This window comes from Pseudophryne corroboree, chromosome 10, assembly GCF_028390025.1.
Source record: "Pseudophryne corroboree isolate aPseCor3 chromosome 10, aPseCor3.hap2, whole genome shotgun sequence".
Taxonomy (NCBI): domain Eukaryota; kingdom Metazoa; phylum Chordata; class Amphibia; order Anura; family Myobatrachidae; genus Pseudophryne; species Pseudophryne corroboree.
This window is the reverse complement of record NC_086453.1, coordinates 338,627,069-338,653,603: the sequence shown is the minus strand read 5'-3', so window position 1 is coordinate 338,653,603 and position 26,535 is coordinate 338,627,069. Positions and strand designations below refer to the sequence as shown.

At 47.4% G+C, this 26,535-nt stretch overlaps 1 protein-coding gene across 6 annotated transcripts in view; it reads left to right on the top strand.

Annotated features, from left to right (window-relative positions):
* NTM (neurotrimin) overlaps positions 1-26,535 on the top strand; it is a 1,318,058-nt gene that overhangs the window by 1,161,142 nt on the left and 130,381 nt on the right. For 2 of the 6 annotated variants that reach the window (XM_063943614.1, XM_063943619.1), the window contains exons 8-9: positions 4,449-4,484; positions 14,718-14,750. The exons of 2 other annotated variants lie outside the window; for them this stretch is intronic. In XM_063943614.1, the coding sequence (XP_063799684.1) occupies positions 4,449-4,484; positions 14,718-14,750 (69 nt within the window). The remainder of the gene's footprint in view (positions 1-4,448; positions 4,485-14,717; positions 14,751-26,535) is intronic. 2 more of the 6 variants (XM_063943616.1, XM_063943615.1) reach the window with 2 other exon arrangements.

The window sequence follows — 26,535 nt, the reverse complement described above, 5'->3', positions numbered from 1 at the left end:
GCTCGTGACAGAGGGAGAGGAAAATGGCTGCAGAGATCAGCCAGTTCCCAGGAACAGAAACCCTTTTCCGCCTCTGCCAAGCCCTCAGTATGACGCTAGGGCTTTACAAGTTCAGGCACGGTGGGGGCCCGTTCTCAATGAATTTCAGTGCGCAGTGGGCTCACTCGCAAGTAGACCCCTGGATCCTTCAGGTAATATTTCAGGGGTACAAATTGGAATTCGAGACGTATTCCCCTCGCCGTTTCCAAAAGTCTGTTTTACCGACGTCTCCCGCTGACAGGGAGGCAGTTTTGGAAGCCATTCACAAGCTGTATTCCCAGCAGGTGATAATTAAGGTACCCCTCCTGCAACAGGGAACGGGGTATTATTCCACACTATTGTGGTACCGAAGCCAGACGGCTCGTGAGACCGATTTTAAAATCTAAAATCTTTGAACACTTACATACAGAGGTTCAAATTCAAAATTGAGTCACTCAGAGCAGTGATTGCAAACCTGGAAGAAGGGGACTACATGATGTCTCGGGACATCAAGGATGCTTACCTTCATGTCAAAATTTACCCTTCTCACCAAGGGTATCTCAGGTTATGGTACAGAACTGTCACTATCAGTTCAGACGCTGCCGTAGGGATGGTCCACGGCACCCTGGGTCTTTACTGAGGTAATGACCGAAATGATGATATTCCTTCGAAGGAAGGGAATTTTAGTTATCCTTTACTTGGACGATTCCCTGATAAGGGTAAGATCCAGGGAACAGTTGGAGATCGGTGTAGCACTATCTCAGGTAGTGTTGCGGCAGCACGATTGGATTCTCAATATTCCAAAATCGCAGCTGGTTCCGACGACTTGTCTTCTGTTCCTAGGGATGATCCTGGACACAGTCCAGAAAGAAGGTGTTTCTCCCGGAGGAGAAAGCCAGGGAGTTATCCGAGCTAGTCAGGAACCTCCTAAAACCGAACCAAGTCTCAGTGCATCAATACACAAGGGTTCTGGGTAAAAATGGTGGCTTCCTACGAAGCAATCCCATTCGGCAGATTCCACGCAAGACTTTCCAGTGGAACCTACTGGACAAATGGTCCGGGTCGCATCTTCAGATGCATCAGCGGATAACCCTGTCACCAGGGACAAGGGTATCCCTCCTGTGGTGGTTGCAGAGTGCTCATCTTCTAGAGGGCCGCAGATTCGGCATTCGGGACTGGGTCCTGGTGACCACGGATGCCAGCCTGCGAGGCTGGGGAGCAGTCACACAGGGAAGGAATATCCAGGGCTTATGGTCAAGCCTGGAGACATCACTTCACATAAATATCCTGAAGCTAAGGGCCATTTACAATGCTCTAAGCTTAGCAAGACCTCTGCTTCAAGGTCAGCCGGTGTTGATCCAGTCGGACAACGTTACGGCAGTCACCCACGTAAACAGACAGGGTGCCACAAGAAGCAGGAGGGCAATGGCAGAAGCTGCAAGGATTCTTCGCTGGGCGAAAAACCATGTGATAGCACTGTCAGCAGTTTTCATTCCGGGAGTGGACAACTGGGAAGCAGATTTCCTCAGCACGACCTCCACCCGGGAGAGTAGGGACTTCACCCAGAAGTCTTCCACATGATTATAAACCGTTGGGAAAAACTCGACAGGTATTGCGCCAGGTCAAGGGACCCTCAGGCAATAGCTGTAGATGCTCTGGTAACACCGTGGGTGTACCAATCAGTGTATGGGTTCCCTCCTCTGCCTCTCATACCCAAGGTACTGAGATTCATAAGATGGAGAGGAGTAAGCACTATATTAGTGGCTCCGGATTGGCCAAGAAGGACTTGGTTACCGGAACTTCAAGAGATGCTCACGGAGGATCCGTGGCCTCTACCTCTAAGAAGGGACCTGCTCCAGCAAGGACCTTGTCTGTTCCAAGACTTACCGCGGCTGCGTTGACGGCATGGCGGTTGAACGCCGGATCCTGAAGGAAAAAGGCATTCCGGATGAAGTCATCCCTATCCTGATAAAAGCCAGGAAGGATGTAACCGCAAAACATTATCACCGCATTTGGCGAAAATATGTTGCGTGGTGCGAGGCCAGTAAGGCTCGACGGAGGAAATTCAACTGGGTCGATTCCTACATTTCCTGCAAACAGGAGTATCTATGGGCCTGAAATTGGGGTCCATTAAGGTTCAAATTTCGGCTCTGTCAATTTTCTTCCAAAAAAGAACTAGCTTCAGTCCCTGAAGTTCAGACATTTGTTAAAGGGGTACTGCATATACAGCCTCTTTTTGTGCCTTCAGTGGCACTTTGGGATCTCCAGGTGGTTTTTGGGTTCCAAAAGTCACATTGGTTTGACCCACTTAAATCTGTGGAGTTAAAATATCTCACAGAAAAAGTGGTCATGCTGTTGGCTCTGGCCTGGGCCAGGCGCGTGTCAGAATTGGTGGCTTTATCCTGTAAAAGCCCTTATCTGATTTTCCATTCGGACAGGGCGGAATTGAGGACTCGTCCTCAGTTTCTCCCTAAGGTGGTTTCAGCGTTCACCTGAACCAAACCTATTGTGGTGCCTGCGGCTACTAGGGACTTGGAGGACTCCAAGTTGCTAGACGTTGTCAGGACCCGGAAAATATATGTTTCCAGGACGGCTGGAGTCAGGAAATCTGACTCGCTGTTTATCCTGTATGCACCTAACTAGCTGGGTGCTCCTGCTTCTAAGCAGACGATTGCTCGTTGGATTTGTAGTACAATTCAGTTTGCACATTCTGTGGCAGGCCTGCCACAGCCAAAAATCTGTAAATGCCCACTCCACAAGGAAGGTGGGCTCATCTTGGGCAGCTGCCCGAGGGGTCTCGGCTTCACAACTTTGCCGAGCAATTACTTGGTCAGGAGCAAATACGTTTGTAAAATTCTACAAATTTGATACCCTGGCTGAGGAGGACCGGGAGTTCTCTTATTGGGTGCTGCAGAGTCATCCGCACTCTCCCGCCCGTTTGGGAGCTTTGGTATAATCCCCATGGTCCTTACGGAGTTCCCAGCATCCACTAGGACGTCAGAGAAAATAAGAATTTACTTACCGATAATTCTATTTCTCGGAGTCCGTAGTGGATGCTGGGCGCCCATCCCAAGTGCGGATTGTCTGCAATACTGGTACATAATTATTGTTACCAAAAAAATTCGGGTTATTGCTGTAGTGAGCCATCTTTTCTAGAGGCTCCTCTATTATCATGCTGTTAACTGGGTTCAGATCACAAGTTGTACAGTGTGATTGGTGTGGCTGGTATGAGTCTTACCCGGGATTCAAAATCCTTCCTTATTGTGTACGCTCGTCCGGGCACAGTATCCTAACTGAGGCTTGGAGGAGGGTCATAGGGGGAGGAGCCAGTGCACACCAGGTGATCCTAAAGCTTTCTTTAGATGTGCCCAGACTCCTGCGGAGCCGCTATTCCTCCATGGTCCTTACGGAGTTCCCAGCATCCACTACGGACTCCGAGTAATAGAATTATCGGTAAGTAAATTCTTATTTTACACACACACACACACACACACACACACACACACACACACACACACATACACACACACACACACACACACACACACACACACACACACACACACACACACACTCCTAATAAGGTGTGAAAGGTCTGTGCTTTGTTAGTAATCTTATTTCTCATAGTATCAGTATCCGAAATCCATCATTTAGCTGATGAAATGATTCTGTCCTCATGGCGGTAATGTGGGAATAATATGCAGAGTATGAACTGAATACACCAGGAGCCGAGTAGCTGCGTGTTACAGCATAATATAGATAGCTGCCTATCAGATGCACTAAGGTCACCCTAATTACAATGTCCTTTTCATGACGCTGATGCTCTTAAAGCCAGGATGATTCTCAAGCCATCGGCACACTACTGTATGTCCCATTAAGTCAATGTCTGTACGCGGAGACCCCCAAATCCCAGCGTCACTGCCACCCGGCAGCGCCTGCAGCCTCCTATGTCACTATGATGTGTTGCCCGGAAGCTGGAGGAGGTGGAGGCCAGAAACACAGACTTATTTCCTGGCGGTTGTGTAAGGCGCAGACAGCGGATGACAGAAGGCCATCACATTAGTCTCTGCAAGGTCTTTGCCGTACGTCTGCAGAGCAGGACGCCATCCATTACCTCTCCATCATCCATACAGGGCAGCGAGATTTCCCCAGCTGTCTCTACATCATCATTGCCATTGATTTACAAATAAATAAAAACTTACATTTCAGGCCGTTTGTCTAGAGATTGTAACTGTAATGTAAAGTCAATATCCTGTACTGTTGCACAGCGAGTTTGTGAAGCGCTCACCTCCGAGCTAATGGCATTGTATTCCACTGTTTAGCTTATTTCCAAATCACTTTTGTTTGATTTAATTTCTGTATTCTGTTGTGTAAACGCCAACCCTCTTATTCTCCCCCCCCCCACCCCATATCTCCTTACCACTTTGTAGAAATATACCAGTCCACCAGCTCGCCCTTACTGCAAGGTCAGTACAGTGATCCCCCTGTGTTTTGTCTGTCCCGCAATGAGCCGTTTGCCTGTTAATCTTCTGGTCCTGTTATTGCCTTCCCATAATGCTCTCGGGCTTGCACTGACCTGTGTGTATTTTATGTTGACTATTTATGTGATGTCATTAAAGCTCCGTAATCAATCCGGTGTCTGCTGGAATCTGTCTTCTTCCATTACATTTCCTGCACTTTTCTGTGTCTATTACAGACCCTGTGTCCTTATGTATTAATTTACCGTCCTCGTTATCGCCCGCCGGTCCACGTTTAGGCTGGTCTGTGTCTCATTGTCATCTGCTGATGGCCCTTTATGCACCGTCCTAGCATGGAATGCTTGTTTCTCCTCTTCTTCTTTACTTTATTCTGTGTTCTTTACATCACCATCTTCTCTGCTGTCTGCTTCTTGTCATGTTTTATTGATACTTTGTGGTGGTGGTTGCCGGCGGTTTTACTGGTAGAGTTGGGTGAGTAAGAGTGGTACCCAGAGAATATAAACCATACTATCAGGTGAAACATTGAATTCCGTTTGTTATTAAGTACCATCAGACAAATAAGAGGTTGGTATTCATGTACCGCCGGTCACATGACCTCCCCTAAAATCCCGCCCCCTCACTATCCCGACGGTCGGCATGCCGACCAACAGGGACTATTTCCACTCGTGGGTGTCCACCACACCCATAAAGTGGGAATATTGTCACCAAGCCCGCTACACTCGCCCCTCCCGCTGGGATCAGGAGACCATCGGTCAGCCATACCGCACCCAAATAAAAAGCTGTAACACCATCAGAGCGGTTATTGGTGCCCTTCCTGTGGCTCCTGGGGGCCCGGGTGTTTACAATGCGTTATCTGCACACAGTGGCTCTTTGTACCGTACAAGGATGATTATGGAAAGAATCTGTGTCATGATGAAATATAATTCCGAGTTTCCTGCCCTGTTAGACTGTCATCTTCTGAGGTGGCTAGTACCCTAAACTGGCCTCATTCTAGGACAGGATTCTGGTAAATAGGCTGCGCAGCCTGTGGTATAACGTGCTGGGTGGTAGAAGTAAATATACCTCTGTCTTAATGATATACATGTTATGTCTTCTGCGGTCAGGCTTGTTTTTCCCCTTATATTATAGGGCCTAATTCAGACCTGATCGCAGCAGCAATATTCTTCTTTAATGGCTTAACCATGTGCACTGCAGGTGGGGCAGATGTAACATGTGCAGAGAGAGTTAGATTTGGGTGGGTTATATTGTTTCTGTGCAGGGTAAATACTGGCTGCTTTATTTTTACACTGCAATTTAGATTTATTTATTACCAGTTATTTATATAGCGCACATATATTCTGTAGCGCTGTACAGAAAATATTTGGCCATTCACATCGGTCCCTGCCCCACTGGAGCTTACAATCTATATTCCCTACCACATGTATACGCACACACATTCACACTAGGGTTCATTTTGTTGGGAGCCAATTAACCTACCAGTATATTTTTGGATTGTGGGAGGAAACCCACGCAAGTACGGGGAGAATATACAAACTCCACACAGTTAGGGCCATTTTAAACACACCCCACCCAAATGTAACTCTCTCTGCACATGTTATATCTGCTCCACCTGCAGTGCACATGGTTTTACCCATTAGAGAACAATTTTGCTGCTGCGATCAGGTCTGAATTAGGACCATAGTCTGCTTTGTATTATATCTGCATTCATACAGATGTACATAAATTTCCCCTTTCTGCGGAGCCTATCTTGCCATGTGTCTGCACTCTGCATGCTCTGTAACCAGACGTCTGCAAGTGTGGGTGACGCAGCATCGTATGTCGCATCTCTACTTCTGACTGAAGGGTAGAAACTGGGGGTGTTGCAGTTTAGTGAGGGTGTAATGGGGCTGTAACGGGGCGTTGCCATATAGGCAGTGCTTAGTGAGGGTGTAATGGGGCTGTAACGGGGCGTTGCCATATAGGCAGTGCTCAGTGAGGGTGTAATGGCGCTGTAACGGGGCGTTGCCATATAGGCAGTGCACAGTGAGGGTATAACAATGACATAAATGTGAACTATGCCAAGCTGGATGGATGCATTATCGTTTGCTGAGTATAGGCTGGGATACTGTATGCTTGCACGTATGATGAAGATACGCACTGATGGTGATGATGATGTGTATAGACTGGGCATGACCACACTGATGGTGATGATGCGTATAGGCTGGGGTATGGCCACACTGATGATGATGATGATGTGTATAGGCTAGGGTATGTCCGCACTAATGATGATGATGATGCGTATAGGCTGGGGTATGTCCGCGATGATGATGATGATGATGATGTGTATAGGCTAGGGTATGTCCGCACTAATGATGATGATGATGCGTATAGGCTGGGGTATGTCCGCGATGATGATGATGATGTGTATAGGCTGGGGTATGTCCGCACTGATGATGATAATGATGATGTGTATAGGCTGGGGTATGTCCGCGATGATGATGATGTGTATAGGCTGGGGTATGTCCGCATGGGTGATGATGATGTGTATAGGCTGGGGTATGTCTGCACTGATGATGATGATAATGATGATGTGTATAGGCTGGGGTATGTCCGCGATGATGATGATGATGTGTATAGGCTAGGGTATGTCCGCACTAATGATGATGATGATGCGTATAGGCTGGGGTATGTCCGCGATGATGATGATGATGATGATGTGTATAGGCTAGGGTATGTCCGCACTAATGATGATGATGATGCGTATAGGCTGGGGTATGTCCGCGATGATGATGATGATGTGTATAGGCTGGGGTATGTCCGCACTGATGATGATAATGATGATGTGTATAGGCTGGGGTATGTCCGCGATGATGATGATGTGTATAGGCTGGGGTATGTCCGCATGGGTGATGATGATGTGTATAGGCTGGGGTATGTCTGCACTGATGATGATGATAATGATGATGTGTATAGGCTGGGGTATGTCCGCGATGATGATGATGATGTGTATAGGCTAGGGTATGTCCGCACTAATGATGATGATGATGCGTATAGGCTGGGGTATGTCCGCGATGATGATGATGATGATGTGTATAGGCTAGGGTATGTCCGCACTAATGATGATGATGATGCGTATAGGCTGGGGTATGTCCGCGATGATGATGATGATGATGTGTATAGGCTGGGGTATGTCCGCACTGATGATGATAATGATGATGTGTATAGGCTGGGGTATGTCCGCGATGATGATGATGTGTATAGGCTGGGGTATGTCCGCATGGGTGATGATGATGTGTATAGGCTGGGGTATGTCTGCACTGATGATGATGATAATGATGATGTGTATAGGCTGGGGTATGTCCGCGATGATGATGATGATGTGTATAGGCTGGGGTATGTCCGCACTGATGATGATAATGATGATGTGTATAGGCTGGGTTTGTCCACACTGATGATGATGTGTATAGGCTGGGGTATGTCCGCACTGATGATGATGATGCATAGTAAAGGCTGGGGTATGTCTGCACTGATGATGATGTGTATAGGCTGGGGTATGTCCGCATGGGTGATGATGATGTGTATAGGCTGGGGTATGTCTGCACTGATGATGATGATGCATAGTAAAGGCTGGGGTATGTCTGCACTGATGATGATGTGTATAGGCTGACGTATGTCCGCACTGATGATGATGATGTGTATAGGCTGGCGTATGTCCGCACTGATGATGATGATGATGATGCATAGTAAAGGCTGGGGTATGTCCACACTGATGATGATGTGTATAGGCTGACGTATGTCCGCACTGATGATGATGATGTGTATAGGCTGGCGTATGTCCGCACTGATGATGATGATGATGATGTTGTGTATAGGCTGGCGTATGTCTGCACTGATGATGATGATGTGTATATGCTTGGGTATGTCTGCACTGATGATGATGATGTGTATAGGCTGGGGTATGTCTGCACTGATGATGATGTGTATGGCTGGGGTATGTCCGCACTGATGATGATGTGTATAGGCTGGGGTATGTCTGCACTGATGATGATGTGTATGGCTGGGGTATGTCTGCACTGATGATGATGTGTATAGGCTGGGGTATGTCTGCACTGATGATGATGTGTATGGCTGGGGTATGTCCGCAATGATGATGATGATGATTATGTGTTTAGGCTGGGGTATGTCTGCACTGATGATGATGATGTGTTTAAGCTGGGGTATGTCTGCACTGATGATGATGTGTACAGGCTGGGGTATGTCCGCACTGATGATGATGATGTGTATAGGCTGGGTATGTCTGCACTGATGATGATGATGATGTGTTTAGGCTGGGGTATGTCTGCACTGATGATGATGATGATGATGATGTATATAGGCTGGGGTATGTCCGCACTGATGATGATGATGTGTATAGGCTGGGGTATGTCCGCACTGATGATGATGATGTGTATAGGCTGGGTATGTCTGCACTGATGATGATGATGATGTGTATAGGCTGGGGTATGCCCGCACTGATGGTGCTGATGATGTGTATAGGCTGGGGTTTGTCCGCACTGATGATGATGATGATGATGCGTATAGGCGGGGGTATGTCCGCACTGATGGTGATGGTGATGTGTATAGGCTGCGGTACATCCGTAATGATGATGATGATGCGTATAGGCTGGGTATGGCCGCACTGATGATGAGGATGTGTTTAGGCTGGGGTATGTCTGCACTGATGATGATGTGTATAGGCTGGGGTATGTCTGCACTGATGATGATGTGTATGGCTGGGGTATGTCCGCACTGATGATGATGTGTATAGGCTGGGGTATGTCTGCACTGATGATGATGTGTATGGCTGGGGTATGTCTGCACTGATGATGATGTGTATAGGCTGGGGTATGTCTGCACTGATGATGATGTGTATGGCTGGGGTATGTCCGCAATGATGATGATGATGATTATGTGTTTAGGCTGGGGTATGTCTGGACTGATGATGATGATGTGTTTAGGCTGGGGTATGTCTGCACTGATGATGATGTGTACAGGCTGGGGTATGTCCGCACTGATGATGATGATGTGTATAGGCTGGGTATGTCTGCACTGATGATGATGATGTGTTTAGGCTGGGGTATGTCTGCACTGATGATGATGATGATGTATATAGGCTGGGGTATGTCCGCACTGATGATGATGATGTGTATAGGCTGGGGTATGTCCGCACTGATGATGATGATGTGTATAGGCTGGGTATGTCTGCACTGATGATGATGATGATGTGTATAGGCTGGGGTATGCCCGCATTGATGGTGCTGATGATGTGTATAGGCTGGGGTTTGTCCGCACTGATGATGATGATGATGATGCGTATAGGCGGGGGTATGTCCGCACTGATGGTGATGGTGATGTGTATAGGCTGCGGTACATCCGTAATGATGATGATGATGATGATGCGTATAGGCTGGGTATGGCCGCACTGATGATGAGGATGTGTTTAGGCTGGGGTATGTCTGCACTGATGATGATGTGTATAGGCTGGGGTATGTCCGCACTGATGATGATGATGTGTTTAGGCTGGGGTATGTCTGCACTGATGATGATGTGTATAGGCTGGGGTATGTCCGCACCGATGATGATGATGATGTGTATAGGCTGGGTATGTCTGCAATGATGATGATGCGTATAGGTGGGGGTATGTCTGCACTGATGATGATGATGTGTATAGGGTGACGTATGTCCGCACTGATGATGATGATGATGTGTATAGGCTGGCGTATGTCCGCACTGATGATGATGATGATGATGATGTGTATAGGCTTCGGTATGTCTGCACTGATGATGTGTATAGGCTGGGTATGTCCACACTGATGATGATGATATGTATAGGCTGGGGTATGCCCGCACTGATGGTGCTGATGATGTGCATAGGCTGCGGTTTGTCCGCACTGATGATGATGATGATGCGTATAGGCGGGGGTATGTCCGCACTGATGGTGATGATGATGTGTATAGGCTGTGGTACATCCATAATGATGATGATGCGTATAGGCTGGGGTATGTCCGCACTGATGATGATGATGATGATGTGTATAGGCTGGGTATGGCCACACTGATGATGAGGATGTGTATAGGCTGGGGTATGTCTGCACTGATGATGATGCTGATGTGTTTAGGCTGGGGTATGTCTGCACTGATGATGATGATGATGATGATGTGTATAGGCTGGGGTATGTCCGCACTGATGATGATGATGATGATGATGATGATGATGTGTTTAGGCTGGGGTATGTCTGCACTGATTATGATGATATGTTTAGGCTGGGGTATGTCTGCACTGATGATGATGTGTATAGGCTGGGGTATGTCCGCACTGATGATGATGTGTATAGGCTGGGTTATGTCTGCACTGATGATGATGCGTATAGGCGGGGGTATGTCTGCACTGATGATGATGATGCGTGTAGGCTGGGGTATGTCCACACTGATGATGATGATGATGATGTGTATAGGCTGGCTTATGTCCGCACTGATGATGATGATGATGTGTATAGGCTGGGGTATGTCTGCACTGATGATGATGATGATGATGATGCGTGTAGGCTGGGGTATGTCCACACTGATGATGATGATGATGATGTGTATAGGCTGGCGTATGTCCGCACTGATGATGATGATGTGTATAGGCTGGCGTATGTCCGCACTGATGATGATGTGTATAGGCTGAGTATGTCTGCACTGATGATAATGATGTGTATAGGCTGGGTTATGTCTGCACTGATGATGATGATGCGTATAGGCTGGAGTATGTCCACACTGATGATGATGTGTATAGGCGGGGGTATGTCCGCACTGATGATGATGATGTGTATAGGCTGGCGTATGTCCGCACTGATGATGATGTGTATAGGCTTGGGTATGTCTGCACTGATGATGATGATGATGTGTAAAGGCTGGGTATGTCCACACTGATGATGATGATTTGTATAGGCTGGGGTATGGCCACACTGATGATGATAATGTGTATAGGCTGTGGTATGCCCGCACTGATGGTGCTGATGATGTGTATAGGCTGGGGTTTGTCCGCACTGATGATGATGATTTGTATAGGCGGAGGTATGTCCGCACTGATGGTGAGGATGATGTGTATAGGCTGCGGTACATCCGTAATGATGATGATGATGCGTATAGGCTGGGGTATGTCCGCACTGATGATGATGATGATGATGTGTATAGGCTGGGTATGGCCGCACTAATGATGAGGATGTGTATAGGCTCGGGTATGTCTGCATTGATGATGATGATGATGATGATGTGTAAAGGCTGGGTATGTCCACACTGATGATGATGATTTGTATAGGCTGGGGTATGTCCACACTGATAGTGATGATGTGTATAGGCTGTGGTATGCCCGCACTGATGGTGCTGATGATGTGTATAGGCTGGGGTTTGTCCGCACTGATGATGATGATGATGATTTGTATAGGCGGAGGTATGTCCGCACTGATGGTGATGATGATGTGTATAGGCTGCGGTACATCCGTAATGATGATGATGATGCGTATAGGCTGGGGTATGTCCTCACTGATGATGATGTGTATAGGCTGGGTATGGCCGCACTGATGATGAGGATGTGTATAGGCTGGGGTATGTCTGCACTGATGATGATGTGTTTAGGCTGGGGTATGTCTGCACTGATGATGATGATGATGATGTGTATAATAGGCTGGGGTATGTCTGCACTGATGATAATGATGTGTATAGGCTGGGTTATGTCTGCACTGATGATGATGCATATAGGCGGGGGTATGTCCGCACTGATGATGATGCGTATAGGTGGGGGTATGTCCGCACTGATGGTGATGATGATGATGTGTATATGCTGGGTATGGCCGCACTGATGATGAGGATGTGTATAGGATGGGGTATGTCTGCACTGATGATGATGATGTGTTTAGGCTGGGGTATGTCTGCACTGATGATGATGTTGTGTATAGGCTTGGGTATGTCCGCACTGATGATGATGATGATGATGTGTTTAGGCTGGGGTATGTCTGCACTGATGATGATGCATGTAGGCTGGGGTATGTCTGCACTGATGGTGATGATGATGTGTATAGGCTGGGGTATGTCTGCACTGATGGTGATGATGATGATGTGTATAGGCTGGGGTATGTCCGCACTGATGGTGATGATGATGTGTATAGGCTGGGGTATGTCCGCACTGATGATGATGCGTGTAGGCTGGGGTATGTCTGCACTGATGTTGATGATGATGTGTATAGGCTGGGATATGTCTACACTGATAATGATGATGTGTATAGGCTGGGGTATGTCCGCACTGATGATGATGATGTGTATAGGCTGGGGTATGTCCGCACTGATGGTGCTGATGATGCGTATAGGCTGGGTATGTCTACACTGATGATGTGTATAGGCTGAGGTATGTCTGCACTGATGATGATGATGATGATGATGATGATACGTATAGGCAGGGGTATGTCCGCACTGATGGTGCTGATGATGTGTATAGGCTGGGGTTTGTCCGCACTGATGAAGATGATGATGTGTATAGGCGGAGGTATGTTTGCACTGATGGTGGTGATGATGATGATGATGTGTATAGGCTGGGTATGGCCGCACTGATGATGAGGATGTGTATAGGCTGGGGTATGTCTGCACTGATAATGATGATGTGTATAGGCTGGGGTATGTCCGCACTGATGATGATGTGTTTAGGCTGGGGTATGTCTGCACTGATGATGATGCGTGAATGCTGGGGTATGTCTGCACTGATGGTGATGATGATGTGTATAGGCGGGGGTATGTCTGCACTGATGATGATGATGATGCGTATAGGCGGGGGTATGTCCGCACTGAAAGTGCTGATGATATGTATAGGCTGGGGTTTGTCCGCACTGATGATGATGCGTATAGGCGGGGGTATGTCCGCACTGATGATGATGATGATGTGTATAGGCTGGGTATGGCCGCAGTGATGATGAGGATGTGTATAGGCTGGGGTATGTCTGCACTGATGATGATGATGATGTGTTTAGGCTGGGGTATGTCTGCACTGATGATGATGATGATGTGTATAGGCTGGGGTATGTCCGCACTGATGATGATGATGTGTATAGGCTGGGGTATGTCTGCACTGATGATGATGCGTTTAAGCTGGGGTATGTCTGCACTGATGGTGATGATGATGTGTATAGGCTGGGGTATGTCCGCACTGATGGTGATGATGATGATGTGTATAGGCTGGGGTATGTCCGCACTGATGGTGATGATGATGTGTATAGGCTGGGGTATGTCCGCACTGATGATGATGCGTGTAGGCTGGGGTATGTCTGCACTGATGTTGATGATGATGTGTATAGGCTGGGTATGTCTGCACTGATGATGATACGTATAGGCTGGGGTATGTCTGCACTGATGGTGATGATGATGTGTATAGGCTGGGGTATGTCCGCACTGATGGTGATGATGATGATGTGTATAGGCTGGGGTATGTCCGCACTGATGATGATGATGATGATGTGTATAGGCTGGGGTATGTCTGCACTGATGGTGATGATGATGTGTATAGGCTGGGATATGTCTACACTGATGATGATGATGTGTATAGGCTGGGGTATGTCCGCACTGATGATGATGATGTGTATAGGCTGGGGTATGTCTGCACTGATGGTGATGATGATGTGTATAGGCTGGGTATGTCCGCACTGATGGTGATGATGATGTGTATAGGCTAGGGTATGTCCGCACTGATGGTGATGATGATGTGTATAGGCTAGGGTATGTCTGCACTGATGATGATGCGTAATGGCTGCGGTATGTCCGCACTGATGATGATGATGCGTATGGAGCCTACTGTGCGGATAGGCAATGATTGGTGCACCACAGAGATTAATATATGCAGTTATTTCCATGCACGCAATGTAGGGGCATCTATGACCGACTTGTGTACAACTCGGCATCAGAGCCAGAGTGTACAGAACGATGCAGAAATCATACACTTTGTACTGTCCCCTGAACTAGAGCTCCGAGAGGGCAATCCTACCCGAATGCAGGAAATGATGGGTGTATGTCATGTGGCACACAGGGTGTAAAATCGTGCCACGCTGGGTCGGTACTTGGCACAGCTGCACAGGGCAAGATGCATTTGAATGATTTGGGCAGATGAAAGGAACTTCTAAGACAATTACTGTAGATTTTGCTGTCCTCCCTAATCAAGCATTGTTTTTTGATTTTTAGAAGAGACCACAGCTGCCTTGACCCCCCTTAAAGGTTAGTATTGCTACACACACTGGCTTTCCACCCCCAGGCTTCCCACATAGCCTCAGCTTACCTCCTGTGCAATTACCTTGCTTCAGTCTATCCCGTAACTCTTCTTCCCAGCCATTCCATACAGCTGGTTATTAACAGAGATACCCAGTGACATGAACAGTATCACGGAAGCAGGGTTTTTTTTCTTGCATTTAATTAGCCCTTGGTGTGTTCATGTTTGCATTTGTGACTTGGTATAATATTTACCCGTTATTACATTATGACAGTTTAATGAACTCGTTGGGTTCTGCATGCAGAAGGTCTCTGGATAAATTGCCTGTATCTCTACCTTTATACCAGTTATGCTGTCACCATGTGTACACACAGCTGTGTTACATTTGACAAGTTCCTGCTCACATTATATCTGCTTTATACATATTCCATTCTCTACTGTGGTAGGCTGATCTGAGATGGAGTCTTTTCTACACAGCATTTTGCTGTATTTTTCTGTGATACTCTATAACTTTCATTCTCACCATTTAACACAGAAGCCCCTCTGATTCGTTATAAGTAGACCCCCTATAGGTAGAAAAGAACCCCTGCTGTGTTTGAGTTGATGAGAATTTTTCAAACGACACAGAAACAATATGAACACGTGTCTTCTCTTCAGTCTTCTCACTCTCGTGTGTCCTCTGCTCGGTTTTCTGACTCTCATGTCCTAGATTATGTCTTCTCATTCTCTTGTGTCTTCTCTTCAGTCTTCTCACTCTCTTGTTTCTTTTGCTTAGTGTTCTCACTCTGACGTGTCCTCTGTTCTGTCTTCTCACTCTGTGTCCTCTGCTCAGTCTTCTCACTCTCTTGTGTCTTTTGCTCAGTCTTCTCACTCTTGTGTATTCTATTCAGTCTTCTAACTCTGTTGTGTCCTCTGCTCAGTCTTCTCACTCTCTTGTGTCTTTTGCTCAGTCTTCTCACTCTTGTGCATTCTATTCAGTCTTCTAACTCTGTTGTGTCCTCTGCTCAGTCTTCTCACTCTCTTGTGGGTCCTCTGCTCAGTCTTCTCACTCTCTTGTGGGTCCTCTGCTCAGTCTTCTAACTCTCTTGTGTCTTTTGCTCAGTCTTCTCGCTGTCATGTGTCCTCTATTCAGTTTTCTCCATTTCGTTTGTCCTCTGCTCAGTCTTCTAACTCTCTTGTGGGTCCTCTGCTCAGTCTTCTAACTCTCTTGTGTCTTTTGCTCAGTCTTCCCGCTGTCATGTGTCCTCTGTTCAGTTTTCTCCCTTTCGTTTGTCCTCTGCTCAGTCTTCTAACTCTCTTGTGGGTCCTCTGCTCAGTCTTCTCACTCTTGTGTATTCTATTCAGTCTTCTAACTCTGTTGTGTCCTCTGCTCAGTCTTCTCACTCTTGTGTATTCTATTCAGTCTTCTAACTCTGTTGTGTCCTCTGCTCAGTCTTCTCACTCTCGTGTCCTCGTCTTTGTCTTTTCACTCTCTTGTGTCTTCTGCTTAGTCGTCTCACTCTGTTATATCCTCTGCTCAGTCTGTTGTGTCCTCTGCTCTGTCTTCTCACTCTCCTGTGTCCTCTGCTCAGTTCTTGTGTCCTCTGCTCAGTCTTCTCAACAACTTATGTCCTTTTGCTCAGTATTCTCACTCTCTTGGCCTCTCATTTGTCTTTTATCTCTCTAGTAGACTCTTATGAGTTATCTCACTCCCTTGGGGCACCTGCTGTTCTTTTGCTCTCTTTGCGCTTCTGCTTACCTCTTTCTCTATTTGGGCCTCTCAGTGTTTTCCCTCTCATGTGGCATTGCCTTTGTTCTGCTCCTGCATTCTGCTCATGACTATATCTGATACTGATGTTTTCGGGGTACTTAAGATTTTCTATACCCCTACTTTCCATTTGCACATCTACACCCGACCTTGCATGCGTTATGCTACCCTCTTCCCCATCCCTTCCTAAGGAGATCCCTCCAAATGTGGGAAGTCTCGTCGTATATCCCATTTGTCAGTCTGTAATTCATCTGTTACTTACTCCGTGGACTATTCATCTCCATTTCTCTGTCTATCTCCCTGTGAGGTGACGTGCAACTCCCATTGTGTCCGTATGCAGCCCATGTTTTGCTGTTCATGTAAGGTCTGTCCAAGAGTTCTATGGTCATTTGCTTTTGATTTTCTTCCTGAGAGGTCACCCACAAACTAACATTAAATTGCATCAAAGTGTTTCCACTTGGTTGTAATCACATTTTGCTTTTGCCATGAGTGACTGATCTGCTGGTCGCAGGAGTACTAGGAGATCTGCTGGTTACTATTGCCACCGCTTGCACACTCCCCCTCCTATCTGTAGCCATCGCTATTAGGGGATCAGGACAAGAAAACTGGAGACAGTGACTAAACTCCCAATCATTCTATTTCCTAACAGGATACTATTATTAGCATCAAACAGGGGGATGGATCATTAGGATGACCCTAATTACTGTAGGTCGACCCCATATCGTTGACATGGAAAAGGTCGATGGTGTCATTTGGTCCACAGGTAAAAGGTAGACACTGGACAAGGTCGACGGGTGCAATAGATCGACACATGAAAAGGTCAACGTGAAATATGGTTGACACATAACCCCCCACATCATTTTAAAGTTTTTCTGGTGTCGTTTTCTCCGTCAAATCACATGGAACTCCAAATAGTGTACCGCTTCGGGCAAGGCACAGGTTACTATATTCCCAATAGTAGCACACGTGGATGGTAAATTGAAAAAAATAAACTTGTGTTGACCATTTGAACCTGTCGACCCTTTTTTTTACATGTCAGCCTTTTGCATGTCGACTATATGGGATACCGTCCAACAAATGCAGCCTCTCAATTTGCTACTTTATAACCTTTTCAGTACTAGAGTGAGATAATGAAAGACACATGGCTAATTGGGCAGTAACAAGCCCAAACCACTAAGAACTTTGTTTTTTTATGAATCGGAAATTTGTTGTTAATAATTTTCTGGAAATTGACAATCTCCGTTGGTGACTGCTTGTCAGATTAGACTCGCCATTGATTGGATTAGAAACAGCAATATTTACATTGACACATTTTAGGGGAATTCATGCTGAGGCTGCTGTTACTGCCTAAATAGGCGGCCGGCCGGAAGGCTTGAAAAATGTTCCCCTGGGTTTTGATCTCTAAAATAAAGGTACTACACCAAAATTTGTTTAGAAGTGGTGGGGTGGTCAATTGGACAATCTTATTGCCTCCTCTGTTACCAGCTGGCTTAATTAATTATAAGGCACAGAATTTCTGTGAAGTCTGTCTTCCAGGAAACCTTCTGGGGCAATGCCCTTGATTTTCTCTGGTAAGCCAAAATTATCTTATATCCTTTTGACATGAGAGTTGGTTCAACCCTGTGTAGACATTACCATTTCCGAGATGCAGTGTCCCATGTCTTACATCATGTCCTGGGCAAGGTAAATTGTGTGACTTAATAGAGTAAGTAAAGCAAGTATCTGGTTGCACAATTGGGCACTTGGCTATTGTATCAAGACTTCTATCATTGTTGCTTTGGACACTTCTTTTGGGCCTGGTGCAATGGCTGCTTCTGCGCCATGTTGGGTGTGGTGTTATTGCCATAGCTATTTTGTAACCTTGGTTGTTTGAGAACGGTGTGCAGTGAGTTACAGTATCTGTAATGGGTGCAGGGTGCTGGGTTCTTCACACCCTGCACCCATATATCATACTGTACTTACCTCTCTGGGGGCCCATGGTGGCAGCTCTGCATATATCACCAGGAACATGGCACTGTGGACTCATACACTTATCCTTTCTGTGCCATATGGTGCGAGACACCTGCTCTGTCTCTGGTAGTGGTTTCCATGCTTCAGTGTGTTTTCCAATTTCTCTGACGTCCTAGTGGATGCTGGGAACTCCGTAAGGACCATGGGGAATAGCGGCTCCGCAGGAGACTGGGCACAAAAGTAAAAGCTTTATGACTAGCTGGTGTGCACTGGCTCCTCCCCCTATGACCCTCCTCCAAGCCTCAGTTAGATTTTTGTGCCCGGCCGAGAAGGGTGCATGCTAGGTAGCTCTCCTGAGCTGCTTAGAGTAAAAGTTTAAATAGGTTTTTTTTATTTTCAGTGAGACCTGCTGGCAACAGGCTCACTGCATCGTGGGACTAAGGGGAGAAGAAGCGAACTCACCTGAGTGCAGAGTGGATTGGGCTTCTTGGCTACTGGACATTAGCTCCAGAGGGACGATCACAGGCTCAGCTTGGATGGGTCCCGGAGCCGCGCCGCCGGCCCCCTTACAGAGCCAGAAGAGCGAAGAGGTCCGGAAAAATCGGCGGCAGAAGACGTTCCTGTCTTCAATAAGGTAGCGCACAGCACTGCAGCTGTGCGCCATTGCTCTCAGCACACTTCACACTCCGGTCACTGAGGGTGCAGGGCGCTGGGGGGAGCGCCCTGAGACGCAATAAAACACGTTTTAAACCTTATATGGCTAAAGAAATGCATCACATATAGCTCCTGGGCTATATGGATGCATTTAACCCCTGCCAGTTTTCCTAAAAAAAGCGGGAGAAAAGGCCGCCGAAAAGGGGGCGGAGCCTATCTCCTCAGCACACAAGCGCCATTTTCCCTCACAGCTCCGCTGGAAGGACGGCTCCCTGACTCTCCCCTGCAGTCCTGCTACAGAATCAGGGTAAAACAAGAGAGGGGGGGCACTAATTGGCAGATAATACAAATACAGCAGCTATAGAAGGGAGAAACACTTATATAAGGTTATCCCTGTATATATATATAGCGCTCTGGTGTGTGCTGGCAAACTCTCCCTCTGTCTCCCCAAAGGGCTCGTGGGGTCCTGTCCTCTATCGGAGCATTCCCTGTGTGTGTGCTGTGTGTCGGTACGATTGTGTCGACATGTATGAGGAGGAAAATGATGTGGAGGCGGAGCAATTGCCTGTAATAGTGATGCCACCCCCTAGGGAGTCGACACCTGACTGGATGGTCGTATGGAAGGAATTACGTGACAGTGTCAGCACTTTGCAAAAAACTGTTGACGACATGAGACAGCCGGCAAATCAGTTAGTGCCTGTCCAGGCGTCTCAAACACCGTCAGGGGCTCTAAAGCGCCCGTTACCTCAGATGGTCGACACAGACCCAGACACGGATACTGACTCCAGCGTCGACGGTGACGAGACAAACGTAATGTCCAGTAGGGCCACACGTTACATGATCACGGCAATGAAGGAGGCTTTGAACATTTCTGATACTACAAGTACCACAAAGAGGGGTATTATGTGGGGTGTGAAAAAACTACCCATAGTTTTTCCTGAATCAGATGAATTAAATGAGGTGTGTGACAAAGCGTGGGTTTCCCCCGATAAAAAACTGCTGATTTCTAATAAATTATTGGCATTATACCCTTTCCCGCCAGAGGTTAGGGCGCGTTGGGAAACACCCCCTAGGGTAGATAAGGCGCTCACACGCTTATCAAAACAAGTGGCGTTGCCGTCTCCTGATACGGCCGCCCTCAAGGAACCAGCTGATAGAAAGCTGGAAAATATCCTAAAGGGTATATACACACATACTGGTGTTATACTACGACCAGCAATCGCCTCAGCCTGGATGTGCAGCGCTGGTGTGGCTTGGTCGGATTCCCTGACTGAAAATATTGATACCCTGGATAGGGACAGTATATTATTGACTATAGAGCATTTAAAGGATGCATTACTATATATGCGAGATGCACAGAGGGATATTTGCACCCTGGCATCAAGAGTAAGTGCGCTGTCCATTTCTGCCAGAAGAAGTTTATGGACACGACAGTGGTCAGGTGATGCGGATTCCAAACGGCATATGGAAGTTTTGCCGTATAAAGGGGAGGAGTTATTTGGGGTCGGTCTATCGGACCTGGTGGCCACGGCGACGGCTGGGAAATCCACCTTTTTACCCCAGGTCACCTCTCAGCAGAAAAAGACACCGTCTTTTCAAACTCAGTCCTTTCGTCCCCATAAGGGCAAGCGGGCAAAAGGCCACTCATTTCTGCCCCGGGGCAGAGGAAGGGGAAAAAGACTGCAGCAGGCAGCCTCTTCCCAGGATCAGAAGCCCTCCCCCGCTTCTGCCAAGTCCTCAGCATGACGCTGGGGCTTTACAAGCGGACTCAGGCACGATGGGGGCCCGTCTCAAAAATTTCAACGCGCAGTGGGCTCACTCGCAAGTGGACCCCTGGATCCTGCAGGTAGTATCACAGGGGTACAAATTGGAATTCGAGACGTCTCCCCCTCGCCGGTTCCTGAAGTCTGCTCTACCAACGTCTCCCTCCGACAGGGAGGCAGTATTGGAAGCTATTCACAAGCTGTATTCCCAGCAGGTGATAATCAAGGTACCCCTCCTACAACAGGGAAAGGGGTATTACTCCACGCTGTTTGTGGTACCGAAGCCGGACGGCTCGGTGAGACCGATTTTAAATCTGAAATTATTGAACACTTACATAAAAAGGTTCAAATTCAAGATGGAGTCACTCAGAGCAGTGATAGCGAACCTGGAAGAAGGGGACTATATGGTGTCTCTGGACATCAAAGATGCTTATCTCCATGTCCCAATCTACCCTTCTCACCAAGGGTACCTCAGGTTTGTGGTACAAAACTGTCATTATCAGTTTCAGACGCTGCCGTTTGGATTGTCCATGGCACCACGGGTCTTTACCAAGGTAATGGCCGAAATGATGATTCTTCTTCGAAGAAAAGGCGTCTTAATTATCCCTTACTTGGACGATCTCCTGATAAGGGCAAGGTCCAGGGAACAGTTAGAGGTCGGAGTAGCACTATCTCAGGTAGTGCTACGTCAGCACGGGTGGATTCTAAATATTCCAAAATCACAGCTGATTCCAACAACACGTCTACTGTTCCTAGGGATGATTCTGGACACAGTCCAGAAAAAGGTGTTTCTCCCGGAGGAGAAGGCCAGGGAGTTATCCGAGCTAGTCAGGAACCTCCTGAAGCCAGGACAAGTGTCAGTGCATCAATGCACAAGGGTCCTGGGAAAGATGGTGGCTTCTTACGAAGCGATTCCATTCGGAAGATTCCATGCAAGAACTTTTCAGTGGGATCTGCTGGACAAATGGTCCGGATCGCATCTTCAGATGCATCAGCGGATAACCCTATCTCCAAGGACAAGGGTGTCTCTCCTGTGGTGGTTGCAGAGGGCTCATCTTCTAGAGGGCCGCAGATTCGGCATTCAGGACTGGATTCTGGTGACCACGGATGCCAGCCTGAGAGGCTGGGGAGCAGTCACACAGGGAAGAAATTTCCAGGGCTTGTGGTCAAGCATGGAAACGTCTCTTCACATAAATATCCTGGAACTAAGGGCAATTTACAATGCCCTAAGTCAAGCAAGGCCTCTGCTTCAGGGTCAGTCGGTATTGATCCAATCGGACAACATCACGGCAGTCGCCCACGTAAACAGACAGGGCGGCACAAGAAGCAGGAGGGCAATGGCAGAAGCTGCAAGAATTCTTCGCTGGGCGGAAAATTATGTGACAGCACTGTCAGCGGTGTTCATTCCGGGAGTGGACAACTGGGAAGCAGACTTCCTCAGCAGACACGACCTCCACCCGGGGGAGTGGGGACTTCACCCAGAAGTCTTCCACGTGATTGTAAACCGTTGGGAAAAACCAAAGGTGGACATGATGGCGTCTCGTCTCAACAAGAAACTAGACAGATATTGCGCCAGGTCAAGGGACCCTCAGGCGATAGCGGTGGACGCTCTGGTAACACCGTGGGTGTACCAGTCAGTGTATATGTTCCCTCCTCTGCCTCTCATACCCAAAGTATTGAGAATCATAAGAAGGAGAGGAGTAAGAACTATACTCGTGGCTCCGGATTGGCCAAGGAGGACTTGGTACCCGGAACTTCAAGAGATGCTCACGGAGGACCCGTGGCCTCTACCTCTAAGAAAGGACCTGCTCCAGCAGGGACCTTGTCTGTTCCAAGACTTACCGCAGCTGCGTTTGACGGCATGGAGGTTGAACGCCGGATCCTGAAGGAAAAAGGCATTCCAGATGAAGTCATCCTTACCCTGATCAAGGCCAGGAAGGATGTAACCGCGAAACATTATCACCGCATTTGGCGAAAATATGTTGCGTGGTGTGAGGCCAAGAAGGCCCCTACAGAGGAATTTCAACTGGGTCGTTTCCTGCATTTCCTGCAAACAGGACTATCTATGGGCCTAAAATTAGGGTCCATTAAGGTTCAAATTTCGGCCCTGTCAATATTCTTCCAAAAAGAACTGGCTTCAGTGCCTGAAGTTCAGACGTTTGTCAAAGGGGTACTGCATATACAGCCTCCTTTTGTGCCTCCAGTGGCACCTTGGGATCTCAATGTAGTGTTGAGTCTCCTAAAGTCACATTGGTTTGAACCACTCACCACTGTGGAATTAAAATATCTCACATGGAAAGTGGTCATGCTGTTAGCCCTGGCTTCAGCCAGGCGTGTCTCAGAATTGGCGGCTTTATCATATAAAAGCCCTTACCTAATTTTTCATTCAGACAGGGCAGAACTGAGGACTCGCCCTCAATTTCTCCCTAAGGTGGTTTCAGCGTTTCACATGAACCAGCCTATTGTGGTGCCTGCGGCTACTAGGGACTTGGAGGACTCCAAGTTGCTGGACGTAGTCAGGGCCCTGAAAATATATGTTTCCAGGACGGCTGGAGTCAGAAAATCTGACTCGCTGTTTATCCTGTATGCACCCAACAAGCTGGGTGCTCCTGCTTCTAAGCAGACGATTGCTCGTTGGATTTGTAGTACGATTCAGCTTGCACATTCTGTGGCAGGCCTGCCACAGCCAAAATCTGTAAAAGCCCATTCCACAAGGAAGGTGGGCTCATCTTGGGCGGCTGCCCGAGGGGTCTCGGCTTTACAACTTTGCAGAGCAGCTACTTGGTCAGGGGCAAACACGTTTGCTAAATTTTACAAATTCGATACCCTGGCTGAGGAGGACCTGGAGTTCTCTCATTCGGTGCTGCAGAGTCATCCGCACTCTCCCGCCCGTTTGGGAGCTTTGGTATAATCCCCATGGTCCTTACGGAGTTCCCAGCATCCACTAGGACGTCAGAGAAAATAAGAATTTACTTACCGATAATTCTATTTCTCATAGTCCGTAGTGGATGCTGGGCGCCCATCCCAAGTGCGGATTGTCTGCAATACTTGTATATAGTTATTGTTACAAAAATCGGGTTGTTTATTGTTGTGAGCCATCTTTTCAGAGGCTCCTACGTTTATCATACTGTTAACTGGGTTCAGATCACAAGTTGTACGGTGTGATTGGTGTGGCTGGTATGAGTCTTACCCGGGATTCAAGATCCTTCCTTATTATGTACGCTCGTCCGGGCACAGTATCCTAACTGAGGCTTGGAGGAGGGTCATAGGGGGAGGAGCCAGTGCACACCAGCTAGTCATAAAGCTTTTACTTTTGTGCCCAGTCTCCTGCGGAGCCGCTATTCCCCATGGTCCTCACGGAGTTCCCAGCATCCACTACGGACTATGAGAAATAGAATTATCGGTAAGTAAATTCTTATTTTTTTTCAAATAGTCCGCTAGTAGTATACTATGGGAGAATTAATTTACGTGCCAGCAAATTTGCCCTAATAATCCGTGCAACGCTGCTACACTGTAAAGCAGCGGGGATCTCACTAAAAAGTGCTTGTCACCCCATAGGCAAGGAGCACTTTTAGAAGAATCCGGCGTTTGGCCGGCTGGGTGAAGGGGGTGTATTGGGTTGCTGTTCCCGGCGTTGAAACACTGCAGCAATGGCTAATCCACTGCCATCGCATGTAACTGAAGTCCCCCTTAGTACTGTATTTAGGATTAGTATTTTTTATTGCAAAGGAATTAGTATAAAGTACTGTAGCAGTTTAGTATAATGATGAATGGCACGGCTCACTTCTATAGGAACTCTGCCTTTCGCCTTTTTACCCTAATTGCGTACTGCTTCCTAAATTGTGTTTTTTAATTCGCTAATAGATGGTTAATGTATACCTCTGATGTTCGGTGTTCTGCATCATTGGAAGCAGTGTCCCCTAGCTGCAGTCTGCCATTTGGGGGCAGGATAGGGTGCGACGGGAACCACTCCCAGAAAGGAGACACGCCGCCTCCCAGTGTCCCTGCCTCTGTGGCGTGATTTCCCCGGCCATCCTTTGTAACCTGAGGGGGACTCAGACGGCCGATGTTCATGCATAGTGATCAGATGCTGCACCCACAGAAGCAGTGCAGAAGGCTTCTATTACCACAGGACACCTGCATGTTTCGCACAGCAGCTGTGCCCAGAGACGTAGCAGCTGTGCTTATCCATCTCTGAATCAGGCCCCAAGTCGCAAATGATGTCCTACACTAAGGGTGTCATTCCGACCCGTTCGCACGCAGCGGTTTATCGCTGCGGTGCAAACGGGTGCAGAATGCACATGCGCGGCGGCCGCAGTGCGCGTGCGCGACGTTGCCCGGCGACAGGGGTCGCCGGGTTACATCGCGGTTTGAGAAGAAAGCGGTCGCAGGACGGACCGCAAAGAAGATTAACAGGAAGAGGGGACGTTGTAGGGCGGATCCGGACTGTTTGGAGCCGTTTTCGGGGAGTGGTGAGTAAAACGCTGGCGTGCCCAGGAGAATGGAGGGCGGAGGAGTGACGTCATAGCCGGGCCCATCATCGCTGGATCCATCGCACAGGGTAAGTAGGTATAGGCCTAGTCTTGTTTTGTGTGAAATGTTTTTAGCTTAGCAGGGCTGCACAAGCGATCGCAGCCCTGCTAAGCTAAAATACAATCCCCCATAGGCGTGGGCTAGTTGATCGCAGCAGCAGCAAAAAGTAGCTGGCTGCGATCAACTCTGAATGACCCCCTAAGTACTTAGGATTAGTATGTTATGTCACATAGCAACTGGCACAGGAATATATAAGAACAGGTTGCTTGGTCGATGTAAGGATACAGTAGGGGTATATGGGCACATCTGTAATGGGAGTGACATAAATGAACTACTGTGTTTGTGAATCTTCCTTTTCAAAGACTCTGCTCCTGCCTTGGCTCTGACATTGGTTAAACAGTGCAGGTCATATAGCAACTGAAATGACTTGTGTACTGATAGTAACCTATTCACTATTGTAAAACGATCAAATTCCATTCATTTCCATTTTCCATACTGCCACTTCATCCCCTGTACAAAGCTGTAGAATAACAATGTACGATGCATTATATGTGATGCTTCCCCAGAGATGTCTTCTGGGAAAAGGCAAGAGCTTGTCATGTGACCTGTCAGATGGGGAAAGTGATGCAGGATAAATACTCTGCACGGTGCAAATGCAGACTTGCCTGTGACTATGGAAATATATAGCAACATAAAAGTGACATTGTTGTGAAAAGGAAGTGTAATATTATTTTACAGCATGGCACCTTCATGGCGTCGGTAACACATCATTTCAATCTATTGTCAATCAAGTCTTCCAGTGCTGTCACTTTCCCCAGCAGTTGGATCACACTTCTAAACCCTGTGATTTTTATCACCAGCAGTGTGGTGACCAGTTAGATTGTGGCAGTTACAAAACAATATATATATATATACATATATATATATATATATATATATGCAGGGTGATTCAAAAGTCGCAGTATACCCTTGTCAAAGATCGCAGTACACCCCTTTGTTTCAAAAACTGTGCAGAAAATGGGAAAACTGGCTTAGATTCAAGATGGCCGATTTCAAGATGGCACCCATGTTCGGTACATACCCTAAAAGATAGCCTACCTCACCCATACCTTACTGGAGTATTCAGTTTTCACATTTCCTGCACAG